Here is a 23,772-nt window from a genome sequence, read left to right as displayed (position 1 = left end):
AAAGTTGGAAGGTGTGTGTCCCATTACATCTGGTGTAAAAGTAACACTGCATTTCAGAAAAAGAACATCATACCAACAGTCAAATATGGTGGTGGTAGTGTGATGGTGTGGGGCTGTTTTGCTGCTTCAGGACCTGGAAGACTTGCTGTGATAAATGGAACCCTGAATTCCGCTGTCTACCAAAAAATCCTGAAGGAGAATGTGCGGCCATCTGTTTGTGACCTCAGGCTGAAGCGAACTTGGGTGCTGCAGCAGGACAATGATCCGAAGCACACCAGCAAGTCCACTTCTGAATTGGTGAAGAAAAACAAAATGAAGACTTTGGAGTGGCCTAGTCAAAGTCCTGACTTTGACACTTTTTCACACAGGGCCATGTAGGTTTGGATTTTTTGTCCCTCCCTTAATAATAAAAACCTTCATTTAAAAACTGCTTTGTGTTTACTTGTGTTGTCTTTGACTAATATTTAAATTTGTTTGATGATCTGAAACATTTAAGTGTGACAAACATGCTAAAAAATAAGAAATCAGGAAGGTCTGTGTATGTCTATGTACCTTTAAGGACCTCACAGATACCACATTTACGCTACTAGAGGCGCAGCAGTAATCCAACCGCGACTCACTGCACCACGGCTGGTCAACCGAACAGCAGTTGACTGTACCGCAGACAGTCATGGCTCTGCTCACCGTCCTCACGCCTGTGCTGCTGCTGATCCTGTGCATGGTTATCGGCTTCATGCTGGTGAAGCCACGGGAGACAAAGACAGACACGCGACCGTGGGTGGATGAGGATTTACAGGATGGAGACGACGGTAAGAGCAGAGCAGGAACTTTTGAACTGTTGTTAACGTAGACTAAACTTGCTACTTCAGATCCCAGTACAGAATCCTTTTAGCTTCAGTTTGGTTAATCAATGTTGATGCATGACGCATTCATATCTGGAGTTAGACACACCTTCAGAATAAACTGGCATATATTATTTACTCATAATATAAAGTCATTATATTGGACAATGATCACGGAAAAGCGACTTGGTCCATCAGGAAAGTTGTGTCCAGTGCACCGTAAATCAATGTTAATGTTCAGAACAAACAAAGTCAACAAAGCCATTCAGATGGCAATGTTTAGACTCTCTGGGAGAACAAAGTACAAACTTTAAATAGTGACAACCCGCCAATATTCCATGGCTGTACAATTGGGAGTAGCGATAGACTTAAAAGCCTTTGATAAAATAATATTTCTGTTTAAATTGTGTATCAGACTCCCCACTAATAACTGATAACTCATAATATTAGGATGAAAATGCTGATACTATTTGTGGGTATGTATTTTCTGTCTGTCATCAGTTTTAGAGGAAGACGAGTGTGTGGACTCACAAGGCAGCGAGGAGGACCATCCACAGGTGCCCTACTCCCTGCAACACCACTCTGAGGAAACAATGCTGCAGAGAAGCAAGGATTTCTACACGATGATGAATCAGAGAAGGAGTGTTCGATTCATCAGCCCAGAGATGGTCCCACAAGACGTCATTGACAATGTCATCCGCACTGCAGGCACATCAAAATAAATAACTGTTAATGTGCTATAACCTGAGATAAATACTGAAATGTGTTGTTTTTTAGTCCTCTAACTATTTTTTTTAAATACTCCCCTCGCACACCTTTCTTTCCTGTGGGCAGGTACCGCCCCCAGTGGAGCTCACACACAGCCTTGGACGTTTGTCGTGGTATCCGACGCAGACTTGAAGCACCAGATCAGACTGATTGTGGAGGACGAGGAGGAGTTGAACTACCGTCAGAGGATGGGGGAAAAGTGGGTCCATGATTTGTCCAAAATAAAGTAAGACTTACTCCACACATTTGTATGTTATTGCACTGACATCACTGACTCACAGCATTCAGTGGCCAAAATATCTTCCGCAACCTTTGCCTATGCATATACAAAGATTAACTGATCATGGAAGCTGCAGTAATATTTGATGTCACATGAGTTCAGCCACTGCTGATTGAGCTCCACGCTCTGTGTTTCTCACCATAGCAGCCTTGTATTGGTGTGTGTGTGTGTGTGGTGACATTCCAATGCTGCACACAGCGTGATGTGTTTTTAAGTCACAACTGATGGTGGGAGGATGGAGACAAAGACACTCAGTACATGTTAAAAGTCAGATTTTAGTCGGACTAAGACAATAATGCAGTTTTCTTAACGTCATGTAAACATGTTAATCTGATAATCTGATACGCTTAGTCGGACTGGAGTCAGACTTGCAGGCTCATCTGAGGAAAGACTGATGTCACTGCCCGCCTTCTTGGCTGACAAGTCGAAAGCCTCAGGCTGTGCCTCTGCCACAGCCTCTGCCTCTCCCCTCTCACAAAGCTACCAGAAGTTACACACTGAAGCGAAAGTGAATTTTAATTTACGTAAATTTCACACATCTTTATTTACTTGTGCAGGACAAACTGGGTTAAGGAGTACTTGGATGTTGCACCGTACCTGATCCTCATCTTCAAGCAGACATACGGCATTTTACCAAATAACAAGAAAAAGACACACTACTACAATGAAATCAGTGTCTCCATATCTTGCGGAATACTACTGGCTGCGCTGCAGGTATTATTGTACATCACACATAAAAACAAAGGTCATTTTATCTCTGTTTTATTGGTCATAAATGTATTCCATATATTGTACAAAGCAGTGCATGCCATGCACTTTAGACCAACATTTACATTTTACTGCCACTAAACTTTTATGAGCCACTCTTAAATGAGCGTGTGATTTGTTGAACCGCTGTATGTTAAAAAAAATTATGTATATGTTATCCCAAGCCAAGGGACATTGGACTTAAAGGAGCAGCTTCAGTATACAATTGTGTATTGTATACTGATGTTTGTTACTATGCGCCGTCCCTAAGATCACGAAACATGACTACCTTTTGTTTCTATTTGTGCATTAGAATGTGGGTCTTGTGACTGTCACATCAACTCCCCTCAACTGTGGTCCCCGGCTCAGGCTGCTCCTCAAGAGGCCAGTCAATGAGAAGCTGCTGATGCTGCTTCCTGTTGGCTACCCTGCACAAGATGCCACCGTGCCTGATTTTGGACGCAAGCCTCTGGGTGAAATCGGCGTGTACATGTGACAGACTCCGTCTGTGCAGAGGAAATAGGATGAAGTTTAATGGAAAAAAAGCTGAATTAATTCTTCTTTGTAATCTTCGGTGGGTTAAGAAGCTATTGAAAAAAAATGTAATCTTTGGAATGTGAATATTCACTTGAAAGTTAGGATGCACTAAAATCCAATCAAAGGATGTGTGTGCTGTTTGTCTAATGTAGCAATAGTTTCCACTTTGACTTGGAGTCAGTGATTCATATGAGGAAAAAAATATGACTTTTGAACAGCAATATTCTATAATTCAGTAACAAAAGAGTTGTCGTGTTGGCATGTAATGGATTCATTTAGCCACATGATAGCTCCTTTAAGCAATTTATTTTATAGGCAAGGCAAATTTATGTGTATAGCGCCATTCTTACACAAGGCAATTCATAGTGCTTTACAGAAGCAAGTAAATATATTGGAAATTAAAACAAAATCAATTTTTAAAAAATCAAGAAATATAGAAATAAAACAATTTAAAACATTACATTTTTTTAAATCAGACACAAATTTTCCATCTGTTCTGTGTTTGCCCTCCCTTATTTGTCCTCGATGTGAAAATGAAATAAGTCACAGGGCTTACACTCCCACTTAGCTCGAGTCTCCAAGACTCCAAGTGCTCATTACCTGTTCTTCCCATTTCATCTAATCAGTCCCCCTGATTCGCTCTGCTTGGTTCTGACCCTGGGGACGCTGAGTAAACCTGTTCCTGAGTGATGACCTGATGAGTCTGGATGCTTCATACCCAACGAGCAGCTCTGACATGTATTTAGGCCCAGGACCATTCAGTGACTTGTAGACCAGTAACAGGATTTTAAACTCGATCCTTTGACACACAGGGAGCCAGTGCAGTGATATATGGTCCATTTTCTTGCTGTTGGTCAGGACTCTGGCAGCAGCCTTCTGGATGAGCTGCAGCTGCTTGATTGATTTTTTACTGAGACCTGTAAAGACACCATTACAATAATCTAACCTACTAAGAATAAATGTATGAACAAGTTTTTCCATGTCTTGTTTAGACAGAAATCCTTTAATTTGTGCAATGCTTTTGAGATGATAATAGGCTGCTTTAGTGATGGTCTTTATGTGGCTGTTAAAATTCAGGTCCATAACTACACCAAGATTTCTGGCTTGGTCTGTGGTTTTTAGTGTCATTGAGTCAAGTTGGCCACTGACCTCAAGCCTTGCATTTTTGGGACCAAAAACAATGACTTCTGTTTTTTCTGCATTGAGCTGGAGAAAATTCTGGCTCATCCACTGATTGACTTGTTGGATACACTCACTCAGCGACTGTAATGGACTGTAGTCATGTGGTGACACTGTAACATAGAGTTGTGTATCATCGAGTGGTAGGAGATGTTATGATACTCCATGATCTGGGCCAGTGGGAGCATATAGATGTTGAATAGAAGTGGCCCAAGAATGGAGCCTTGGGGGACCCCACATGTCATTTTTGCCCCCTCAGATTCATGATTACCCAGTGAGACAAAGAAATCAACAATCTTATCTTATCAAGTAAGATTTGAGCCAATTTAGCACATATATTAATAATCATATAAATTGTAAGAAGCCCTGAAAACTGTCCTTTTGCCATTTACTGTTTGCTGAGTGAGTGAGGTAAAAGGGTTTCGTCATCACAGTCCAGAGTCCTTCAGTGCAGTTCAAAGTTCCTCAGTGCAGCGCTAAGCCATTTTCACTGGTATTTTTTCAGCTGAGAAATCACAACAAAGAAGATCAAAAGAACAAAATCAGTTCCAGAGACTTCGAGTTGGAATGAAGAAGACATGGCAGTGATGTAACATCATAGCTACCGTTTAATCCACTTTATTCTTATACTCATAGATTTGAAGGAAATACCATATGCCACCACCAAAGGGCAGTAATGTATGCTAATATCTTTGGTGTTCATGTGTTTTAGAAATGATATATATGGTCTTGCTCAATTAATTAAAGGAATGTCAGTCCCTCTGGCTGTTGTCCCATCTTTCTTCTTCTAATCATCTATCAATAATTATTATCATTCTTCTCATCCTCTTATCTCCTCTGTCTCAGCCTCTTCCCATCCTTCTTCATTGCTGTCCAAAGTTCTCATTTGCAGCTCAAGGTTTTCCTCTATTCTCATCCTCATTCCTTAATCCATTTGGATTCTTCCTCTTTCTTAAACTCCTCTCATCACCTCAGTCCCAGGTGGAAGTTCTCAGTCCCTTAAGCCATACACGTGTGCTTATCTCCTGAGCAGTGCTCACTTTAGCAGATACTCCACCTTGTGGCCAACAGGAGAAAACACACCTCTCTGTATGTGCTACTTCTCATCACAGAAACTGGAGCACAGATACTATTTTGTGAGCTACTCTGCTACACAGAACAATACATATACAATACATAACAACTGGACATAAAAACCTCTTAACATTTGAAATGAAATTACTTGAAAAAGATAATGAAAGGGGGGTGGCTTATTCTGTTATCATTTGCACTAAATACAGTTTCATCGTTGCATAGTCCATTTTAGTCAGGAGGCTACTTTTAGTTGTAATATTTATTTTTTAGATTTTATATCGCGGCCATGCATACAGTAATCATTACATTTGTCTGTTTTGTCAAAATTTGTCAGCCCCCTACCCCCGTCCTGAAGGCCTCAAAATCCACAACCAAGGCCTACAACACACAATCTTAATCGCCCCTCACATAACACAAAATAAAAAAGGTCAATGTAGATATCTTCAATTGAGGATCGTTGAATAATAAACTTGAAATAAATAATATTGAACTTGAATTATGGCTAGTCATAATGATGTAGATATCTGAAACTGAATTGTAGATATAATGACAAAGCCCATAAACATGAATGGCAAAAGGGACGTCATTCTGACTAGTAAACACTGAATTACCGATATATGTGACGTCATTTTGACCAGTAAAAACTGAATTGCAGATATCCGTAGCTGTAGTTTTGATTAATAAGAATGACGTTGCAGTCTTCCTCGTCACCTCTAGGTGTCGGCACGACTGGGTGAAAGAGGTGAATCGGCCAACAACGAAGAAGAATATCCACACTGCGCCTGCGTAAACCACGTACACCACTGAGTAGACAGAGCGGTCTTGGCTGGATGCTAGCTGGCTAGCTAACGGTCTGTCAAGTCGCACACATTGGGTTAGGAGGGGAAGCGCAGTTGTGGAGAAGAAGGGAGACCCAAGCCCCGCTACGAAATGGCCGGGCAACAGTTCCAGTACGACGACAGCGGCAACACCTTTTTCTATTTTCTAACGTCCTTCGTCGGACTTATTGTGATCCCAGCCACATATTACATCTGGCCCCGGGATCAGAATGCTGGTAAGGCCCAATGTCTGGCTCTGTGCTAACTTAGCTAAACTCACTGACTAACAAACTAACCCCAGCCAGTGCCAACGTGAAGTGTTTACACAACACAATGGCTCGTCCAAGCTCACCACAGCGCAGTTTGTTAATCTGGTTAGTTGCCTGCTTCACGCGGAGGTTACACAGCTAAACTAGATGATGTACTAACTTGATGTTAGCCAGTCCACGACTCACTCACTGATGTTCTTAGAACAAGTCAATCAATGTTGACACTCTGCTTTACCCACTATCAGCTATCAACCTACCTTAACTCACACATTCCCTTCATATCAATTTTGTTTAAATAATAAGTAAAGCTTTAGCATATGCCTTTATCTTTATGTGTGGTCATCTGTTTGTCAACAACTGAACGTATCAATATGGGTTATGTAACTGATTGGCTTTGGAAAGGCTAAGCAAAATGAGATCTGTGTTTCAGAGTTACATACACATTACTTGGAGTATAAGCTACTTACAAAAGCACCAAAATACAGTCGAGGCCTTGTGTTTCATTAATGGTGACATTTCAGTCAAAGTCAGTAAGCATAGCACAAACAGGTTTTTGCAACTCCCATTTCTCCTATGTCATCTGCTGTGTCTCTGCACAACAGTGTTCTATTCCAGGTCGGCATTTGATATTATTAACAGTTCATGTCTTTAAATTCTCACCATTGCATTACATCATAAAATGTATATTTTGGGTTAATCCATGTTTTGGATCTACACAGCAATATTGAATTGGAACTTGACTTCAAATATTACAAATGAAGTCACAGGCACAGTACAGTGCTGTAGTCACATCATGTATTGAAAATACATGAATACATGAAAATACATTATTAAATCATAATCTATGACTTTGTGTCAGTACATATTCTGTCAAGTCGATCTAGAACAAATGTATTAAAATCTCTTGACTTACTTTTTACTATTGAAAGAAGTAATTTTCCTTATCCTGCCTGGGTAACGTATATCCACAACTCGGTAGAAATGTAATTTTACCTTGATTTCAAACTGCACTTCCACATTAGAAGAAGCACCAAGAGATTGAAAATCTCCATCAAGGCTACCCCCATATTACACTTCCCTGTCTTCCGAGGTTAAAAATGGTTTATAAAAAATCCTGATACGTATTGTCACTTAAATGTAGTTGTTTCTTCCCGTTGACATAACCTATATCCCCAGAACATTTTATTTAAAGCCATCCTTTACGTTTATGCTTATGAGTTATGCTGCTTATTTAGACAAAACTGAAACATAACACCTAATCCAAAGAAATTTCTAGGGTATTGACTGTGACTGGTTTGACTGTATGTGGAAATAATCTCTTTGCATCCACCTTCCTTTCCAGAACAACTACGTCTAAAGAGCCTGAGGAGGGTACATGGCAGATGTCTGTGGTACCGTCTCAGGTTAATGAAGTCGCAGCAGAGTATAGTCCCAACACTAAAGTAAGTCCAGTTAATTTGTGGTTTGTTGTGGAATTATACGTGATGCATGCTGATTTTGGGAAAGAGAATGATTGTCAACATCGTAGGGTTCCTTTTCTCAAAAATTCTTCCATAGCACTCTTGGGCCCTGCTTTGCGTCCAATCAGGAGCCAAAACAAAGTGGTGGTCTTCTTGACACCTGAAGTTGGGCTGTTTGTTGCTAAAAAAACCCTCAATTCACTAAACACATTAATGGCGTGACATAAGAATGAAGGAGGAGAATGCTAGCTGCAGCAATGGACAGGAAGTTAGCATAGAGTTAGCCAAAATACAGTACTGCTGACAGCAGCTTTAATTTCGCTTCACTCAATTGAGTTGATATGGCCTCTGCATTATTTATAGGTATTTGTGGAACAATGTTCACACGATAGATCTAATTAAAGTGTAAATTTAGATGGATTACCACTTGACATTTGAGTGGTTTGCCTCTGCTCACTTTTCAGTGTAATAACAGGTTTGGTTCCTTCTCATTTGTTGCCAAACATCACGTCACCTCTGTTGATTGAGACCTGCCTTGTTTTGTCTGTTTGCACTGGGAAATCTCAGTGATCCTCCTCTCATCACTGGAGCTGCCGCTGGTTGTGCAACACATCACACAGGCACAATTCAGATCTGGTATTAACATGTGTGATCCGATCATGGCCATGTCACACCAAGTATGACTGTTTACATTAAAATGCTTTCTGAATGTGTCTCCTGTTAACACTTCCCACGCCCCTTTCTTTAAATACACACTGATGCAATGACTGTTTGCAAGATTTTAAGTCTGATCATACAAACGTGTCTGATGTCGGCATGTTTTTGTGTGTGTGCGAGGAGAAGAGCTGCAGTTAATCAAACTCTCCTGACACTGAAAAAAGTTTTAACCATTAGAAAAAACAAATCATATGGCAATTAGTGCTAATGTTGAGGCTGCAAATAGATTAGAGTAAGAAGAACACAGTGAAATTACCACTGGTCAGGCGACAGCAGCTGAGGAGGTGGTCTATAATCCATCCGTAGGACCGATTGTATTTTTGTATGCCCAGGAATGTGGACAAATGCATCCTCAAACCACTTCCAAGCAGGGACGTTTAGGAATGTGGTTTCTGTGATCAGATCTGAGGATGCCCTCAGGACACATTAGGACCGTTCAGACCTGTACAACGTCATTTTGCTGTGATGGAATAGCTGAGGACGGATGTTAATCTCAGTTATGAACGTGGTCTCAGTGTGTGTTCCCAGGTGATTAAGAGGTGACAAATTGGTGTGAAGATTAGCCATAGACCATGCTGTTCATGTTGTGCATAGCCCTCTGGCTTGAGTTACTCTCTTGTGTAAACCTCAACATTGACGCATGGTGCTGGTGTAAACTGGTGCTGGTGTAAACTCAATGTTGCACTTAACATGACCCCATTTCCTTACAGAATGTAAGTGTGGGTGTTATAGTGCTCTGCTTGTTTTCTCTCACTCATTAGCCTCCTTTTACAGTGCGTCTGTCTGAGTATCCTCTTTGTTCTGTGCCTGTCCTTGTCACTTGTGTAACTTCAAACATCCACTTCCTGCTCTGGTTCTGTCATTTGCTTATTTTATTTGTAAAATGTTTCTTTACATTGTTGCATTTCTGACTGAAGCGTGTGTGTCATGTTTATTCAGTGGTATGAATCAACATGGTTTTCTTTAGATCATAAAACGTATTGGTATGGTTTTTCTCTTCACAGCTGTATCATAATTATGGTGATCATCTATCCTGTGTTTTCTGGTTAAGATACTCTTGACAACTCTAGAGTGCCGTTGTTATGGCAACAGATGCTGCAGAGCAGGCCATCAGATTTTTCCATTGTCATGGAAACAAGATCAACTTGGATGCATTTACTAAACAACAGTATGAAACTGTCCTGCCTGTATCTTTATGATGAGCTTTCTTAATCTGCGTTCAAATTACAGCATCATGCTTGTGGCCTTATAATGCGAAAAGATGGTTTACATCTCAGGATGGATTCTGCTGAATAATTGTATTATCTTTGAACCGCAGCAAGAACATGTCTACCAAAAATGAGGCATGCAGATGTTTGTGTGTGACATTTTCTTTCCTGTTTGTGTGCTGCTGTTCTCAGGAAAGCAGCCTTGCTATTTGGGTGGGCCGTGTTCCTGCTGCTTGCGTACAAGGTGTCCAAGCTGGACAGAGAGTACCAGGAGTACAATCCTTATGAGGTCCTCAACTTGGACCCGGTAAAGACCTACAAAAAAAAGTTGGATTTGACTGCATCTGTCAGTAGTTTTGGAGCTGCTGTAATTATGTTATTATTTTTTTTATCTCCAGGGTGCATCTCTGTCAGAAATCAAGAAGCAGTACCGTCTGCTCTCTCTCAAGTTCCACCCTGACAAAGGTGGTGATGAGGCCACATTCATGAGAATTAGCAAAGCCCATGCTGCGTAAGTGTCATTCATTTCGTGACTTCATAATCTGGACAGCCAAACTGCTTCCGATTTCAGTAATCACAGTGATCACCTTCTGCACCCCAGCAGTTAGTTTCAAAACATCATTTTACTTGTGTCCCCCCACAGCCTGACCAATGAACAGTCGCGTCAGAACTGGGAAATGTACGGTAACCCTGATGGTCCAGGAGGTAAGTAGTGGGAGTTGGATTTTGCATTTTTATTAGGGATGATGTTTGCATCTTTATCATCTGACATTAGTGGAACGTGTATGTGATCTTTCTTTTTCTAATATCTGTCCAGTGCCAGACCAATACTGATACTGAGTATTGTTTGATTCCAAGTTTTAATGTATAGACGCACCTCCTGCGCTTGATGTTAGTCACTCAACCTCTTAGAGCCATGGTTGTTTTTAACAGTTGCAGATGAACTGAAGCACTGCAGCTTATTTATTACTCCGTTTTTTTTTACTGAACCAAAAGTAATATTTTTATACAATTTGTGCTACTGAGAAATGATTCTGTTATTTAAATTGTGTGCATTTAGAGGAAAAGAAGTTGAACATTATCAGGATTTTCTGGTCAATTGTCTCTTGTGTCTCTTTTTCTAGCTACCAGCTTTGGTATTGCCCTGCCCGCCTGGATTGTTGACCAGAAGAACTCAATGCTGGTATGTATGCACTGATTATGTCATTGTAGTTGAACATTTCCTTCATTCGCCTACATTTTGTATTTGAATAGTAGATACTAATGATTCCTGGATCACTGTGGACATTCATTTGAGTTTGATTTAATTCAGGTTTTGGTCTGATGGTTCTTTTCGTTTTCTTTGCAGGTTCTATTGGTGTATGGGTTAGCATTTATGGTCATCCTTCCTGTTGTTGTGGTAAGTCATGATTTAAAGTTAGTCTCCATACAACAGAAGGTTTTCAATCGCTGCCTGTTTTCTTCTTATACCTCATATCTTTTGTCGGCTTTCCGGTGTGTTTTTCCCACCTTAGGGCACATGGTGGTACCGCTCCATCCGCTACAGTGGAGACCAGATCCTCATCAATACTACTCAGCTCTTCATGCACTTTATGTACAAGACGCCAAACATGAACATGAAGCGTGAGTTTAATTTCATAATTTGATTATCAATTCTAGTTTTGATTAGAACTGTATTTGTCAATCATCACCTTTTCTGAGTGGTTTACTTTAAGAATAATATGATTATTGTGTTTGTCAGAAAGCTCGAGATCCGCTTTACATGTGACATTTTTCTCTTTCTTCGTCAACTTCTTGGAACCTGTCATAATTTCTGACCTTATATGAACCACAGGATTGGGTATGGTGTTGACAGCAGCATTTGAGTTTGACCCCCGCAGCAATAAAGAAGCCACCATACGACCAACGGACAACATTGAAGTGCCACAGGTATTTTACAACATCAGCACTGTGTGCTTCGACTTTTGGGTCTGTGTGTCCACAAATCAAAAGTAAATCATTTGAGAGGGCATTTAATCCAAACCTGTCCTGCCTTTTTTTTGCAGTTGATCCGAGAATTAGGAAATATCAACGTAAAGAAGAAGGAGCCTCCATTCTGTTATCCTTACAGTTTAAAGGCCAGGGTCTTAGTGCTTGCTCACCTGGCTCGTATGGATATATCAGAGGAGTTGGAGGAAGGTAGGAGACCAAAAATAAATAGATATTTGCCATTTATATTATATAAGTCTTCATGCACTATTTGGCACTAGCTGATTAAATTTAAACATGTTCTCTTAATCTATTGAAACAGAGAGACAACACAAGTCTACCTCAGAATTTTAAACCTTGTGTGTTTATGTGTTCACTGTAAATTTGCATGTGTAGCTCCATGTGATGCTGTACTTCTCCAAGGCTGCAGATGAACAACTCATTTACTTTTCCAGAGTTGGGGAAATAAGTTGCTGCACAGGCATTTTCGAGAAAACATACACAATCACTTTTGTTTACCTTTTTAGGAGTACTGCTATACAGAGGCAAAGTCCCCGCAGCTCAGCTATTACAAGCTGTCTAAACAAGTTATTTTTTTTGTATACTTATAAAAGATGCTAATTAGCCCACTTTTTAAGGATGTAAACACATGAGAAAAAGTCGTCCTGTCATTCAATCTGCACCATCGCTGCGGTTGGGGTTTCATTTATGGGGAGAAGGCATTCACAGCTGTATTTACAAAGTGGTTTGAAATCCATGTCATGGTTTCACAGCCCCAAATGAATGTTGAGACAGTAGCCCTAGGATTTCTTCATAACCGCAATCTTTCTAAATATTTATTGTTTCTTTAAAAGCTGCAGCACAGTCAACATGTTACTTAGAACATGGTATGCATGTGTCTTTCTGCTCCCAGATCAGAGGTTTGTGGTGAGGAAGAGTCCGGCTCTCCTGCAGGAGATGATCAACGTTGGCTGTCAGCTCACAATGATGGCCAACAGTAGAGGAGGTAAATGCACTTTATAAACATATATCTAAATCCTGTCAATAGGATTGTCACACATTTGAATCTTTAAAAACATTTGGTGGTGGCAAATAAACACGCAACTTCCTGTGTATCTGCAATACTACTGTCAACCAGTTTGCCCACTTAAGTACATCTGAAAGTGGCTTCCCGACGAAAATATGTGTCAAACGTTGACCTTGATGTTTCTTTACATTCAAGATTTGATGCTCTGTTAATGCTAATCTTTGTTGTTTCAGGTTTCCATGCTCCTCGACTTGTCACCATAGAGAATTGTATGAAGCTGACCCAGATGATAGTGCAGGGTCTACAGGAGTCAAAATCACCACTACTGCAGCTGCCCCACTTTGAGGAAGAGCACCTCCGCTACTGCATCTCTAAGAAGGTACCTGCCCCGTACCTGCCTGGTGCACACATACTGTTTGATGGAGACCTTCATAATAAATGTTTGTTATTCCCCACTCCTCCAGTATAAAGTTCGAAGCCTTCAGGATCTGGTGAGTCTGAAGGACTCTGACAGACGCAGCATGTTGCGTTTCCTCGGGGAAGAAAAGTACGATGAGGTCATGGCTGTGCTGAGCAGCTTCCCTCACATCAACATGGACACGAAACTGCAAGGTTAGTCCCAGAATCCACACATAGCACTCTTTCAGCTTCATCAGCACTTGCACAGATAGTCTGCTGCTACATTATAAAGTATGGTGAAGATCTTATTGATGCGTGTTGAATAATTTAGGACATGAAGACAAGTTTGAAAACTGTGAAAGCTGCTTTTATTCTCTCTATCTCTGCAGTCCTTGATGATGAAGACAGCAATAACATCACAGCAGGCTCTATCGTCACAGTGACCGTCACCTTAACCAGAAAACGGATGGCGGTAAGGAATGTTTGTTAACGCTGACATTTTGTCAAAATAAAGCATTATTTGTCTTTATATGAAACAAAAATACTGTTGGCCTGTGCATGTATTTCCATGGTTGACCGCTAGAGTGCACTGTTGACACTTCATTTTTTTGCTTCTCTGTGTGTAGGACATGTTTGAAAAAGAACATGATTCAACACCATGTACAGGAGAGGAGGCCGCCACTACAGAGGAAGCAGTAAGGATTACACACACACACACACATATTACAGCTCAGTCATTTAGTGTTCCTGACCTTTTTGTGTATGTCTGTATGTTTATGTGAAGCAAGCAGATGCTAATAAAGCCAAAACCAAAGTGTGGCAGAACAAGGGCAAAGGGGCAAAGAAAACAGCCAAGTCAAAGAAGAAAAAGATAACCAAGAAGAAGACAACTCCCGTGCCTGCCAAATCCAAACAGGCCAACGGCAACGTGGCAGGAAATGTACGTGTCCAGCGACAACTCGATAAGACTCTCATATACTCAGAAAACACTCACTGCCTGTTTGATAAATTCCTACTGTCCACGTTAATGTTGCAGGACAGCGTAGCAGCAACGCCAGCACCAGCAAAGGAGGAGGAGGAGGATGCCTCAGACAAAGGCAGCGAGTCAGAAGAGGGCGAAACTAACAAGGACTCTCCCAGTGAAAGAGATGAGGACAGTGACAAACAGAGCGACACAGAGGTGGATGAGATTGCTGGTGACGACGAGGAGGTCAGAGAACTTTATATAGGAGTGCATTTTACTGTAATGTAATCATATATTGTATATAAAAAGGGATGTAGTCGTCCGGTTTGAAAAGTGACGGAACAGAATTCGCAGTTAGACGCCAGGGGCTGATTCTGCTGTTGAAATCATCCTACTTTTTTCCTGAAGAGTTAATTCTCCCAACCTGTGGTTTCAGGTCTTTTTCAATAGAACATCAGGTCAATTTTGTAAATTATGTTCCCATTTAGAGGAAAACGCATGGCACATATGAGTGGACAGCTAGTATCATCCAGTAGGTGTGTGCAGGTGAATTTCTTGTTCTAAAAAGTGTCATGGCACCAGTCAAATCACAGCTCGGACAATTGTGTACACGCTATGAATGCGGTGTAGTATTACTGTATGTAAGGCCATGATGGTCCCCTTTTATATGTCATATCATAATGAGACTCTTCGTTGTCGTTGTTGCTGCTTTTGAATGCGTCATTGCTCGCGATTGTCATTCACATATAAACCCAGAGTGGAAAAGGGAAAAGAAAGTCAGCCTTCACTCTTCGCATCTCTTGTCAGGAGTGGGAAGCACTGCAGCAAAGCATTCAGCGGCGAGAAAGGGCCCTGCTCGAGACCAAATCAAAGGTGACGCACCCCGTCTACAGCCTTTACTTCCCCGAGGAGAAGCAGGAGTGGTGGTGGCTCTACATCGCTGACCGCCGGGATCAAACCCTCGTTTCTGTTCCCTACCATGTCTGCACACTAAAAGACTCAGAGGAGGTGAGTGTGTATGGTTTTTAGATCCCCAAATTATTGGGACAGGTTGATACTTAGCAGTAGACTGACTTGACTGACGATCGGTACAGTTTTGCATTATAATTTGTGATTAAATCATCTCTTTTTTTAATGTTGCATTAACATTAGTGCTGTGTACATACCCTTATGTACAGGTGACATTACGATATGTTTGAATGTTATAAGAATGGCTTCATATTAAGATATTTCCTCCTAAAATAGTCTGTTTAAAGAAAAACCTGTTGTAAAAATGACCAAATTCTAGGCATACATAATATAATGCTTTCTTTGTCCTGTGTGAGGAATGGAATGAGGGGGAGCGAGTCAAGTGCTTGAAAGCCTTTTGCCAGCGAGTGGTTGGAGGCTTAAACACAACACATAACCACTGTCGAGAATATTTCCATATGAATACTGCACTTCATAGAATCAATACAGTATTCTTCCGCTTAATTCATAGTCTCTCACACACCCAAGTGTGTCTTTAATTTGCACCGCTGATCCTGCTGTTCTCCAGCAACAGCAAGGATTGACTGTGAGGTAAAAGCTTAATAAAGGCCTGCTCTGATTGACGAGCTGTTCCTGCTCTGAAGGAGTGTAATAGCGAGAGGTGACCCGCACATATGTTACGTATTCACAGTCCGTTGCTGTCACTTCAGTGATTCCTTCTGTTTGTGTTCGCACGACTGCTCATGTGCTGCGTCTGACTGATGTGTTTTTGGGGAGGGCAGACAGACGGGCTGCTTTCATAAATAAATCAGAGCAGTAAATTGCAGCTGTGCTCATTCCCCTCACTCACACTGCATAATAATTAGCCCCGTTGTGCTAATAATTGGATGTTTGTGATACGTAATTGTACGACACGGTAATCACAGCTTGGGGTTATATTGGTCTAATATTTACAGTTGGGATCGTTGTGCGGTGGGTAATTTCTAATAACCTACCTCACTACATCCAGGTGCAGCTAGATTATGTGTCATCAGTGAGTTATTTATTTATTTATTTTTTAAATCATTTATCATCTTTACATGTCAGTGGTGCTGCAATGACTAATAACCGTGATTAATTGAATAGATTTAAGGCCCTGCGATGGACTGGCGACCTGTCCAGGGTGTACCCCACCTATGTCAGCTGGGATTAACTCCTCCAGAAACCCTCATGTAGGGGATGAATAAATTGATCATAAACATAGTTGGCAACAAATGTCTTATCTATATTAGGATACATGCTTTGCTTTGTGACAGTGCTCCTTGGAGTAGTGTCAGTAAGCCAGTTCTAATTAAGATCTAATGTGTTTGTGTGTGCGTGTTTGCAGGTAGAGCTGAAGTTTCCAGCTCCTTCCAAAACAGGGAACTACCAGTATTCTGTCATCCTTCGCTCTGATTCCTTCCTGGGACTGGACCAGATCAAACCACTGAAGGTGCGTGTGTTTGTGTGTGAGCAAGTTGACCGCTGTGTGTGTGTGTGTGTGTATATATATATATATATATATATATATATATATATATATATATATATATACACACACACACACATACATATATACATATATATATATATATATACACATATATATATATATACATACACATATATATTTATATACATACATACGTGTGTGTATATATGTATATATGTGTGTATATATGTGTATGTATATATATATATATACACATATATACATACATACGTGTGTATGTATATGTGTGTATATATATGTGTATGTATGTATATATGTATGTGTATATATGTGTATGTATGTGTGTGTATATATATGTATATATGTATGTATGTATGTATATATATATGTGTGTGTGTGTGTATATATATATGTGTGTGTGTGTGTATATATATATATATGTATGTATGTATGTATATGGAGAGAGAGATATATGTGTGTGTGTATATATGTATATATGCATATATATGTATATATATGTGTGTATATATGTATATACACATACATATATATTTACATACATATTATAGATTGAGTTCACATTGGAAGGGCAGTAATGCAACAGTATGGATGCCAACTGCCATAAAACACCACTAACTCACTAGATTTTATTTATTTATTTCAATGTGTACATATGCTAGATTATAGCCATAGATTGATTAACATGATGAAACATTCAAATACATAAACGAAAAGGTAATTAAAATAATAAGTACTTAAACGTGACAATAATAATAACAACATCAACAAATACGGAGAAGCAGCATAGGCTGACAGACTACGAACATTAAAATATATTGATGCAGCAAGGCAAACTAGAAAGGAGGGACCACAACATTTAAGGTGATTAAGGGATCTGAATGTAAAGTGACTGGTGCTAAAGTCCTAATGATATCTGGCAGGCGGTGCACCTTCACAGTTGGAAGCTCTCAAGCCACAGTTAAACAGTATGAAATTATTCGTCACAGTTGTTTGTTTTATTAAATAACGGACATAAGGACAAAACTAAACAGTGTCCTTTGATCTGTGACCTCTTCTTCTGTACACTTAGAGGTGTAATACTGCCCCTCTCAGTTCATTATTGCACATACAATATAGTTCAAAGACAAATTGAAGCACTTTTTGTCTTTGTTCCCTTGAAGTGTAATAAAGAAGGGGGTATATAGAGACCAAGTAAGAGAGACAAGTAAGAACTTTAAACTGTAGAGGACAGCGTTACACTTCTCAATCTACAGCCTGGACATTATCAGAAGATTAGTGTACTGGACGATTGGATGCAGAAAGAAACAAGATACCTCAAACCCATGCACAATTTTTAAAGATTTTTGAGCCTACAATGGAGAGAAGAGGTCAATCTCATCGTCAATTCACTGTTCATGTGAAACATGAACTTTTTAGTGTTTCCATCAACTGTAATGGCAATGGTGACGGCGTCGACAATCGCCGTGATCAGAATACTGTTCCATTTGCTGTAGTTGAAGAGAGGAAATACAAGCACGTTGGACGCTGCAGACATTGCAGTCGTGGATTCAGTTCGGATTTCCAAGATGCTGAACAAGTGGAATTCAGTGGGTGGGGTCAACTTCCAGATAACTGGGACAACTCCTCTGACAGCGATTGTGTCGGCAATTATTCATGTTCATGTGACATCAATGTGCAACAAGTCGACCTGAATGGCGTGCAGGGTGACCTACTGCCTCGCATGTGCCGAAAGCGTCTCCGAGGAGAATGTGATGTGGATGAGGAAAGTAGTAACGTGGGATTCACGTGGCAGGATGAATCTACTGTTAGCGACCAGGAAAACGGCAGCTTTTCATGTGCCAGTGATGACGACAAAGTGCAACGATCCCTGGAGGTTGCAGAGGCTCAAGCGCAAGTCAACCTGAATGGCGCGCAGGATGACCTGCTGCCTCGCATGTGCCGAAAGCGTCTCAGAGAAGAATGTGATGAGGATGAGGAAAGTAGTAACATGGAATTCACGTGGCAGGAAGAATTTACTGTCAGCGACCAGGAAAACAGTTTGTGTGCCAGTTATGACGAGGAAGTGCAAAGTTCCCAGGAGGTTGTAGAGGTGGAAGTGCGAGTCAACGTGAGTGGCGATGAAGATGAAGTACTGCCTCACATGTGGGGTCTTGGAGGAGAATGTGACGAGGATGGAAGCATGGGATTCATGTGGCAGGATGAATCTACCGTTAGTGACCAGGAAAACGGCAGTTTTTCGTGTACCAGCGGAAACTCCTGTGACTGCGATGTTGGCGGGTATTCACACGTCAGTGACGACGATGCCGTACAACAATCCCCAGAAGATGCCGAGGTTCAAGTGCAAGTCGACGTGAAAGCTGAGCAGGATGACCCACTGCCTCGTGGATGCCACAAGTGTCTTGTAGGAGAATATGATGAGGATGAGGAGAGTAGTAGCTCAGGATTTATGTGGCAGGATGAATCTGTTGTTGGCGACCAGGAGAACTCCAGCGACTGCTATAGCAGCAGTTTTTCGTACGTCACTGATGACAGCGACATACTACAATTCCCAGAAGATGCTGAGGCTGAAGTGGAAGTCAACCAAAATGGTGAACCGTATAACCCTCCGTCTGTTGGATCCCCAAAACAATGTGAAGAAGAGGATGATGTTGAAATAAGTAGTTCGGGATTGATGTGGTCTGATGAACTTACTTGCAGCGACGTGGAAGACTCCTGTATCAGCAGTCTCTCAGATAAAAGCCAGTAGATTGATGAAGACAATTCCACACGTTCTGCAGTGTCCATGAAGAGGGACCTAGGGCTTTCATGTTTTTCCTTTTAAAACTAATTCTCAATATTAAGAAGAATCGTCACCTTGCCATTAAGGTAGTTTTGTGGATAAGACCACATCAAATAAATGAATTCAAGTCAATATAATGTCTATTCATTTCTAACTCTGTCTTTTACAGTCTTGTGTGTACTAGCTTCACAAAAAGCTGATTTCATGCTGCGGTCTAATACAGTAATGTGTTTTTTAAAATATCTGCTTTATCAAAATAAAAGTCTATTGCATACCTAAAAGTGTTACTGTGTCAGTGTCTTATGATTTATACGAAACACGTTCTTTCAGCCTGGTAATCTGAACGTAGACATCGACATTTAAACTTTGACGTGTTTTGTCGTGTTTTCCTCCAGTTGGAGGTCCACGAGGCCAAAGCCATGCTGGACAACCACCCACAGTGGGATATCCCCGACACAGAGGAGGAGGACGAGGAGCAGGAGGACAGCGATGGCATCGAAGAGAGCGAGGACGATGACGAGGACAACGACTGAGAGCGGGGATCCATCAACACATGTGCTCGCGCACCATTCACACAAACACACACACACACACTGTCACACACACAGCCAACCATCCTTGACCCCACAACAGCACTCAGCAGTGAGAATAAGGAGCAGCAAAGCCCTGCCTGCCACACAACTCACACTTACACACACACACACTGAATTATCGGGTCAATCTACACACAGCCCTCCTCCCTCTTGTCTGTTTTACCCTGACAGTGACGCGGACTGATGGACTGTGACCATTTTGCTCTTTTCTACAGAGACTTGTTCTTTCACTTCCTGTCGCCGGCGGAAGAGATTTCTGTGAATACTTATACCTGGCCCCCTGTGTGCGTGTTGGTGTGCGCATGTGAGGGTGTGTTGTGTGCGTGTGCCGCGTGTTTGTTACCTCGTATGTGTTTGTACAGGTATGAAAGATTGTCACACTGTGGACTGGAGGACCTATAATCTGGGCTTTTTGTCCCTGAGCGGGAGAAGGGGGGGGGGGACGTGCAACCTGCTAATAACTCTGTGTGCATAACTAACAAGAACACGCAACTTCTGTAAGCAAGTCCTGACTTCACTCTCGCACAACACATGTTGTTGTTTTGTTTTTTTAACTCTCTTGGCACCAACAATTTTCCACATCAGTGACACTTTCTGTTGCACACTGAAAACTGCAGAAGTGTGAGCTTTAGCCCCCCCACACGTTAGGAATCACATCAAAGACTCAAACCCATGTCATGCTAGACGGCCATTCACTTGTACGTGCTTGTACTCGCTATATGTTGAAGGAGGATGTGTCTACAGATAGATGAAGTCAGCGCTGTTAATGATGCCCGACCTACGCCCACATCAAACTGAAAGAAACATTTTTTTTTTAAGTTTAAAGCAGGCGACTTGTGAAATGAATCATATGACAAAGCTTTCAGTGTTAGAGTTTCTTTCTTTCTTCACATACGACATGGAAGTTGTGTTGCCCGGGGGCTCAGATACCGATATCCATATGTATACATACATACTTGTGGTTTTTCCTCTTCATCTTTTCCTCTTTTTTTTTTTTTCTATCTCAATTTTTTGCACATTCCAGTGTATAATCCTTGTCCAAAAAGGCCTTTATGGATACAACTGAAATACCACAACATACATATGTTTGGGTGCTATGCACCAGTGGTTCTTGGGAGAGCATAAATAAATAGTTTTATGTTTGATTTAAAAAAAAAAAAAAAAAAGTATAAAAAGAAGTTAATAGTGTTTTTCCCTTTGTTTCCATTTAAAAATAATCCTGATAATTAACCCATGGCTCCACAGACTTGATGCATATCACTGATGCTACCAGGTCAAAGTCTCTCATAAGAACAGCTTTGTAAAGAGTCCGCTTGTGGCTCTTTTAGGGATTGGAGTACGACATCCTTGACACACTAATGTCAAACACTGAATGATGAAGTGTCATGAACAAAAACATGTTGGGGAAAAGCAACATGTATTGTTAGACGTGTCACTTCCTGTCCAGCAACTCTTCTCTCTGGTCATTTAAACTGCTATTTCAGTGGAGGATTGTCTTTAGCGCTGGCTTGAAATTCAGTTTTTTTTGTTGTCTTGTTTTCTTCCATTGTAACCTTTTGAGTGGGGGGGGGGGGGAAATTAGAGCTTCCTTGTACGGCTTTGTTGGCCGCCTCTGTATGCCGACATCTTAACAGTTCAGTTTTCAAAAGATAACAGTTAACCCGGGAATATCCTTCCATCAGTTTATTATTTCAGTAGCTAGGATCATATTAGTGTGGGAGAGATTGGTTTGAATATCTGTGGGCACACTCTCCCTACACAACACATAAACGCACACACACACAGACAGACTGACACGCGCGCACTCTACCCTCCTGTTATTCGTGCTCAAAGCAGGTGTATGCTAACAGGTTATATTGTACTCTGAGTATTTATCGCTCTGCAATAGAATGTAGCATCAGTGATTTACGCTGTGTGGAACAAACAAACAAACAAACAAACAAACTGCAGTGAGGTTAAATACAACACCATCTCTCCCATGACAGACCTTGTCCAGGCTCCTGGCCCCACAGGCCGTCTAAGTTTGGACAGACAACCCAATGACTATCGATCGATCTGCCACTTTTGTTTACAAAGGAACTGTCATTGTAAATGGAAAAATATATTATTTGTATTTAAAATCATTTCAAATAAAAACTTTTAAAAGATGCTTCTTGTTGACTTCCTGTGCTGGATGAAGCCAGTCGTTGTTTTTTTTGTGCATTTCACATGCAGTAACTGCTAAGAATGAATGGCTTCTTAAAGCGTTAATAAACCTAAAACTATGAAGATTTAGATAGATAGATAGATAGATGGATAGATACTTTATTCATCTCACAGAGAAATTCACACAAGATTTGCAAATAGATTAATAAACAACATTGCTAGATATCCATATACACCGGTCTTTACCTGGGAAAAGCGGTTTAGGGCTTTAGTTACACTTTAAACACAGCATGGCATCAGTAGTGACTTCTTACTACACAGGGAAACTGTCGCCCTCTGCAGGCCTAAAGATGACACTGCAGCCCCAGAATCCTGCTCAAATCTATTAAATATTATACAAATGGAAACCAAACAAATACCCTGTAAATCCCCCAAATAACAATTTTTTTTTCACCTTTTCAGATATTGTTCCCACTTCAGTGTTAAGGCTAAACATTAGGATATATGTGGTTTTCAAAAAATATTATTAATATTTATTAGCAGGTGTGTTTTAAGGACAGCTAAAGTGATGTCATTTTTTTTTTACAATAGGTCTTACTATGATAGACTTTAAAAACAAAAATAAAAAAACCCATAAGTATTCATACCGTTTTTTTTTCTTTGAAATTTCAAAATAAAACTGTTGTGTTCAACAAACATTTTACATTTAACTTCATTTTGCAAGAGCCTAAAGGTTCACCAGCCTATGAATATAATAATAAAGGTGACAAACTGTGAAAAAATAAATGAATTAATTTACACTTTATTCTACTGGTTTGTTATTAACTGAGTCTATTTTTCACTTGCAGATGGTTTTCCATTAAATGAATTGCCCAGCTAAAACCCCGGTAAATATTATTTCACATTCATTCATTATTGGGACCTTTACTCTTAATTAATGTGGATTATTTTGGTTTTACACATATTGCATATTTAGGTCTGCTGCTGTTTTTGGAATCATTTAGCATTTGCAAGTAAGTGCAGGTGCATTACCTCAAATCATTTTTCTTTCTAGGAGATTATTTAGAAACAAACATGTTAAATGAAGCATTAAATCCTCTGTAAGATAATCACGCTTTCAGTATTTAACAGTTCGGTTATAAAAAAACTTTTATTGTGAAGCTGCTGCAGTTTATTATTGTCTGATGACAACATAATGATCTCATTCATCCATTTTCTGCAGCTCCACATACCTCATGATATCATCGTCAGTGGCGGCACTATGTTCTTGTTTATTATTATTATTGCTGTTTATCATGATAACAAAATGTTGGAACTAGTATTTAGCCTGAAATAAATGCACAGCATATTAAATTAACATCCTTCAGTGATAAAAACAAGTTTCTCTCAAGCTTTTCACTCGGTTTCCATCACTGCTTGTGTCCTTTGGGAATGAATGTTTCATATTTATTTTTCCAGGATACACTGTCTGATGTTTCTGATCTCTTGGTAAATATGAAATATTACAGTCGGGGGGAGGGAGATTTCTTTCATCTCC

The 23,772-nt window shown here is 40.4% G+C and overlaps 2 protein-coding genes across 2 annotated transcripts; both read left to right on the top strand.

The window, feature by feature from the left end:
- Positions 1-611: 611 nt before the first annotated feature.
- iyd (iodotyrosine deiodinase) lies at positions 612-5,117 on the top strand. Its single transcript, XM_058612572.1, has 5 exons — positions 612-809; positions 1,344-1,550; positions 1,677-1,836; positions 2,448-2,604; positions 2,951-5,117. The coding sequence occupies exons 1-5, from the start codon at positions 671-673 to the stop codon at positions 3,131-3,133; spliced, it is 846 nt and encodes a 281-aa protein (XP_058468555.1). The 5' UTR covers positions 612-670; the 3' UTR covers positions 3,134-5,117.
- Positions 5,118-6,214: 1,097 nt separating this feature from the next.
- sec63 (SEC63 homolog, protein translocation regulator) lies at positions 6,215-22,238 on the top strand. Its single transcript, XM_058613707.1, has 20 exons — positions 6,215-6,481; positions 7,857-7,956; positions 10,092-10,206; positions 10,298-10,410; positions 10,543-10,604; positions 11,024-11,082; positions 11,248-11,298; positions 11,414-11,522; positions 11,734-11,828; positions 11,945-12,077; positions 12,781-12,873; positions 13,128-13,273; positions 13,359-13,506; positions 13,683-13,765; positions 13,920-13,988; positions 14,078-14,233; positions 14,330-14,503; positions 15,065-15,265; positions 16,593-16,697; positions 19,893-22,238. Exons 1-20 carry the CDS (start codon positions 6,358-6,360, stop codon positions 20,028-20,030), a joined length of 2,274 nt encoding a protein of 757 aa, XP_058469690.1. The 5' UTR covers positions 6,215-6,357; the 3' UTR covers positions 20,031-22,238.
- The last annotated feature ends 1,534 nt before the right edge of the window (positions 22,239-23,772 follow it).

The sequence above is a fragment of the Solea solea genome, chromosome 17 (assembly GCF_958295425.1).
Source record: "Solea solea chromosome 17, fSolSol10.1, whole genome shotgun sequence".
NCBI lineage: Eukaryota > Metazoa > Chordata > Actinopteri > Pleuronectiformes > Soleidae > Solea > Solea solea.
Note: the sequence above shows the minus strand (reverse complement) of the source record. Positions and strands in the feature narration are given on the sequence as shown.

What these genes read in the sequence shown, in the direction of transcription:
- iyd (XM_058612572.1), top strand. Translation starts at nt 671, where the DNA reads ATGGCTCTGCTCACCGTCCTCACGCCTGTGCTGCTGCTGATCCTGTGC. An exon ending in TTTACAGGATGGAGACGACG is followed by an intron (nt 810 to 1,343) that starts GTAAGAGCAGAG and finishes GTCTGTCATCAG; the next exon opens with TTTTAGAGGAAGACGAGTGT. An exon ending in CATGATTTGTCCAAAATAAA is followed by an intron (nt 1,837 to 2,447) that starts GTAAGACTTACT and finishes TTACTTGTGCAG; the next exon opens with GACAAACTGGGTTAAGGAGT.
- sec63 (XM_058613707.1), top strand. Translation starts at nt 6,358, where the DNA reads ATGGCCGGGCAACAGTTCCAGTACGACGACAGCGGCAACACCTTTTTC. An exon ending in ATCAGAGGAGTTGGAGGAAG is followed by an intron (nt 12,078 to 12,780) that starts GTAGGAGACCAA and finishes TTCTGCTCCCAG; the next exon opens with ATCAGAGGTTTGTGGTGAGG. An exon ending in CCGCCACTACAGAGGAAGCA is followed by an intron (nt 13,989 to 14,077) that starts GTAAGGATTACA and finishes GTTTATGTGAAG; the next exon opens with CAAGCAGATGCTAATAAAGC.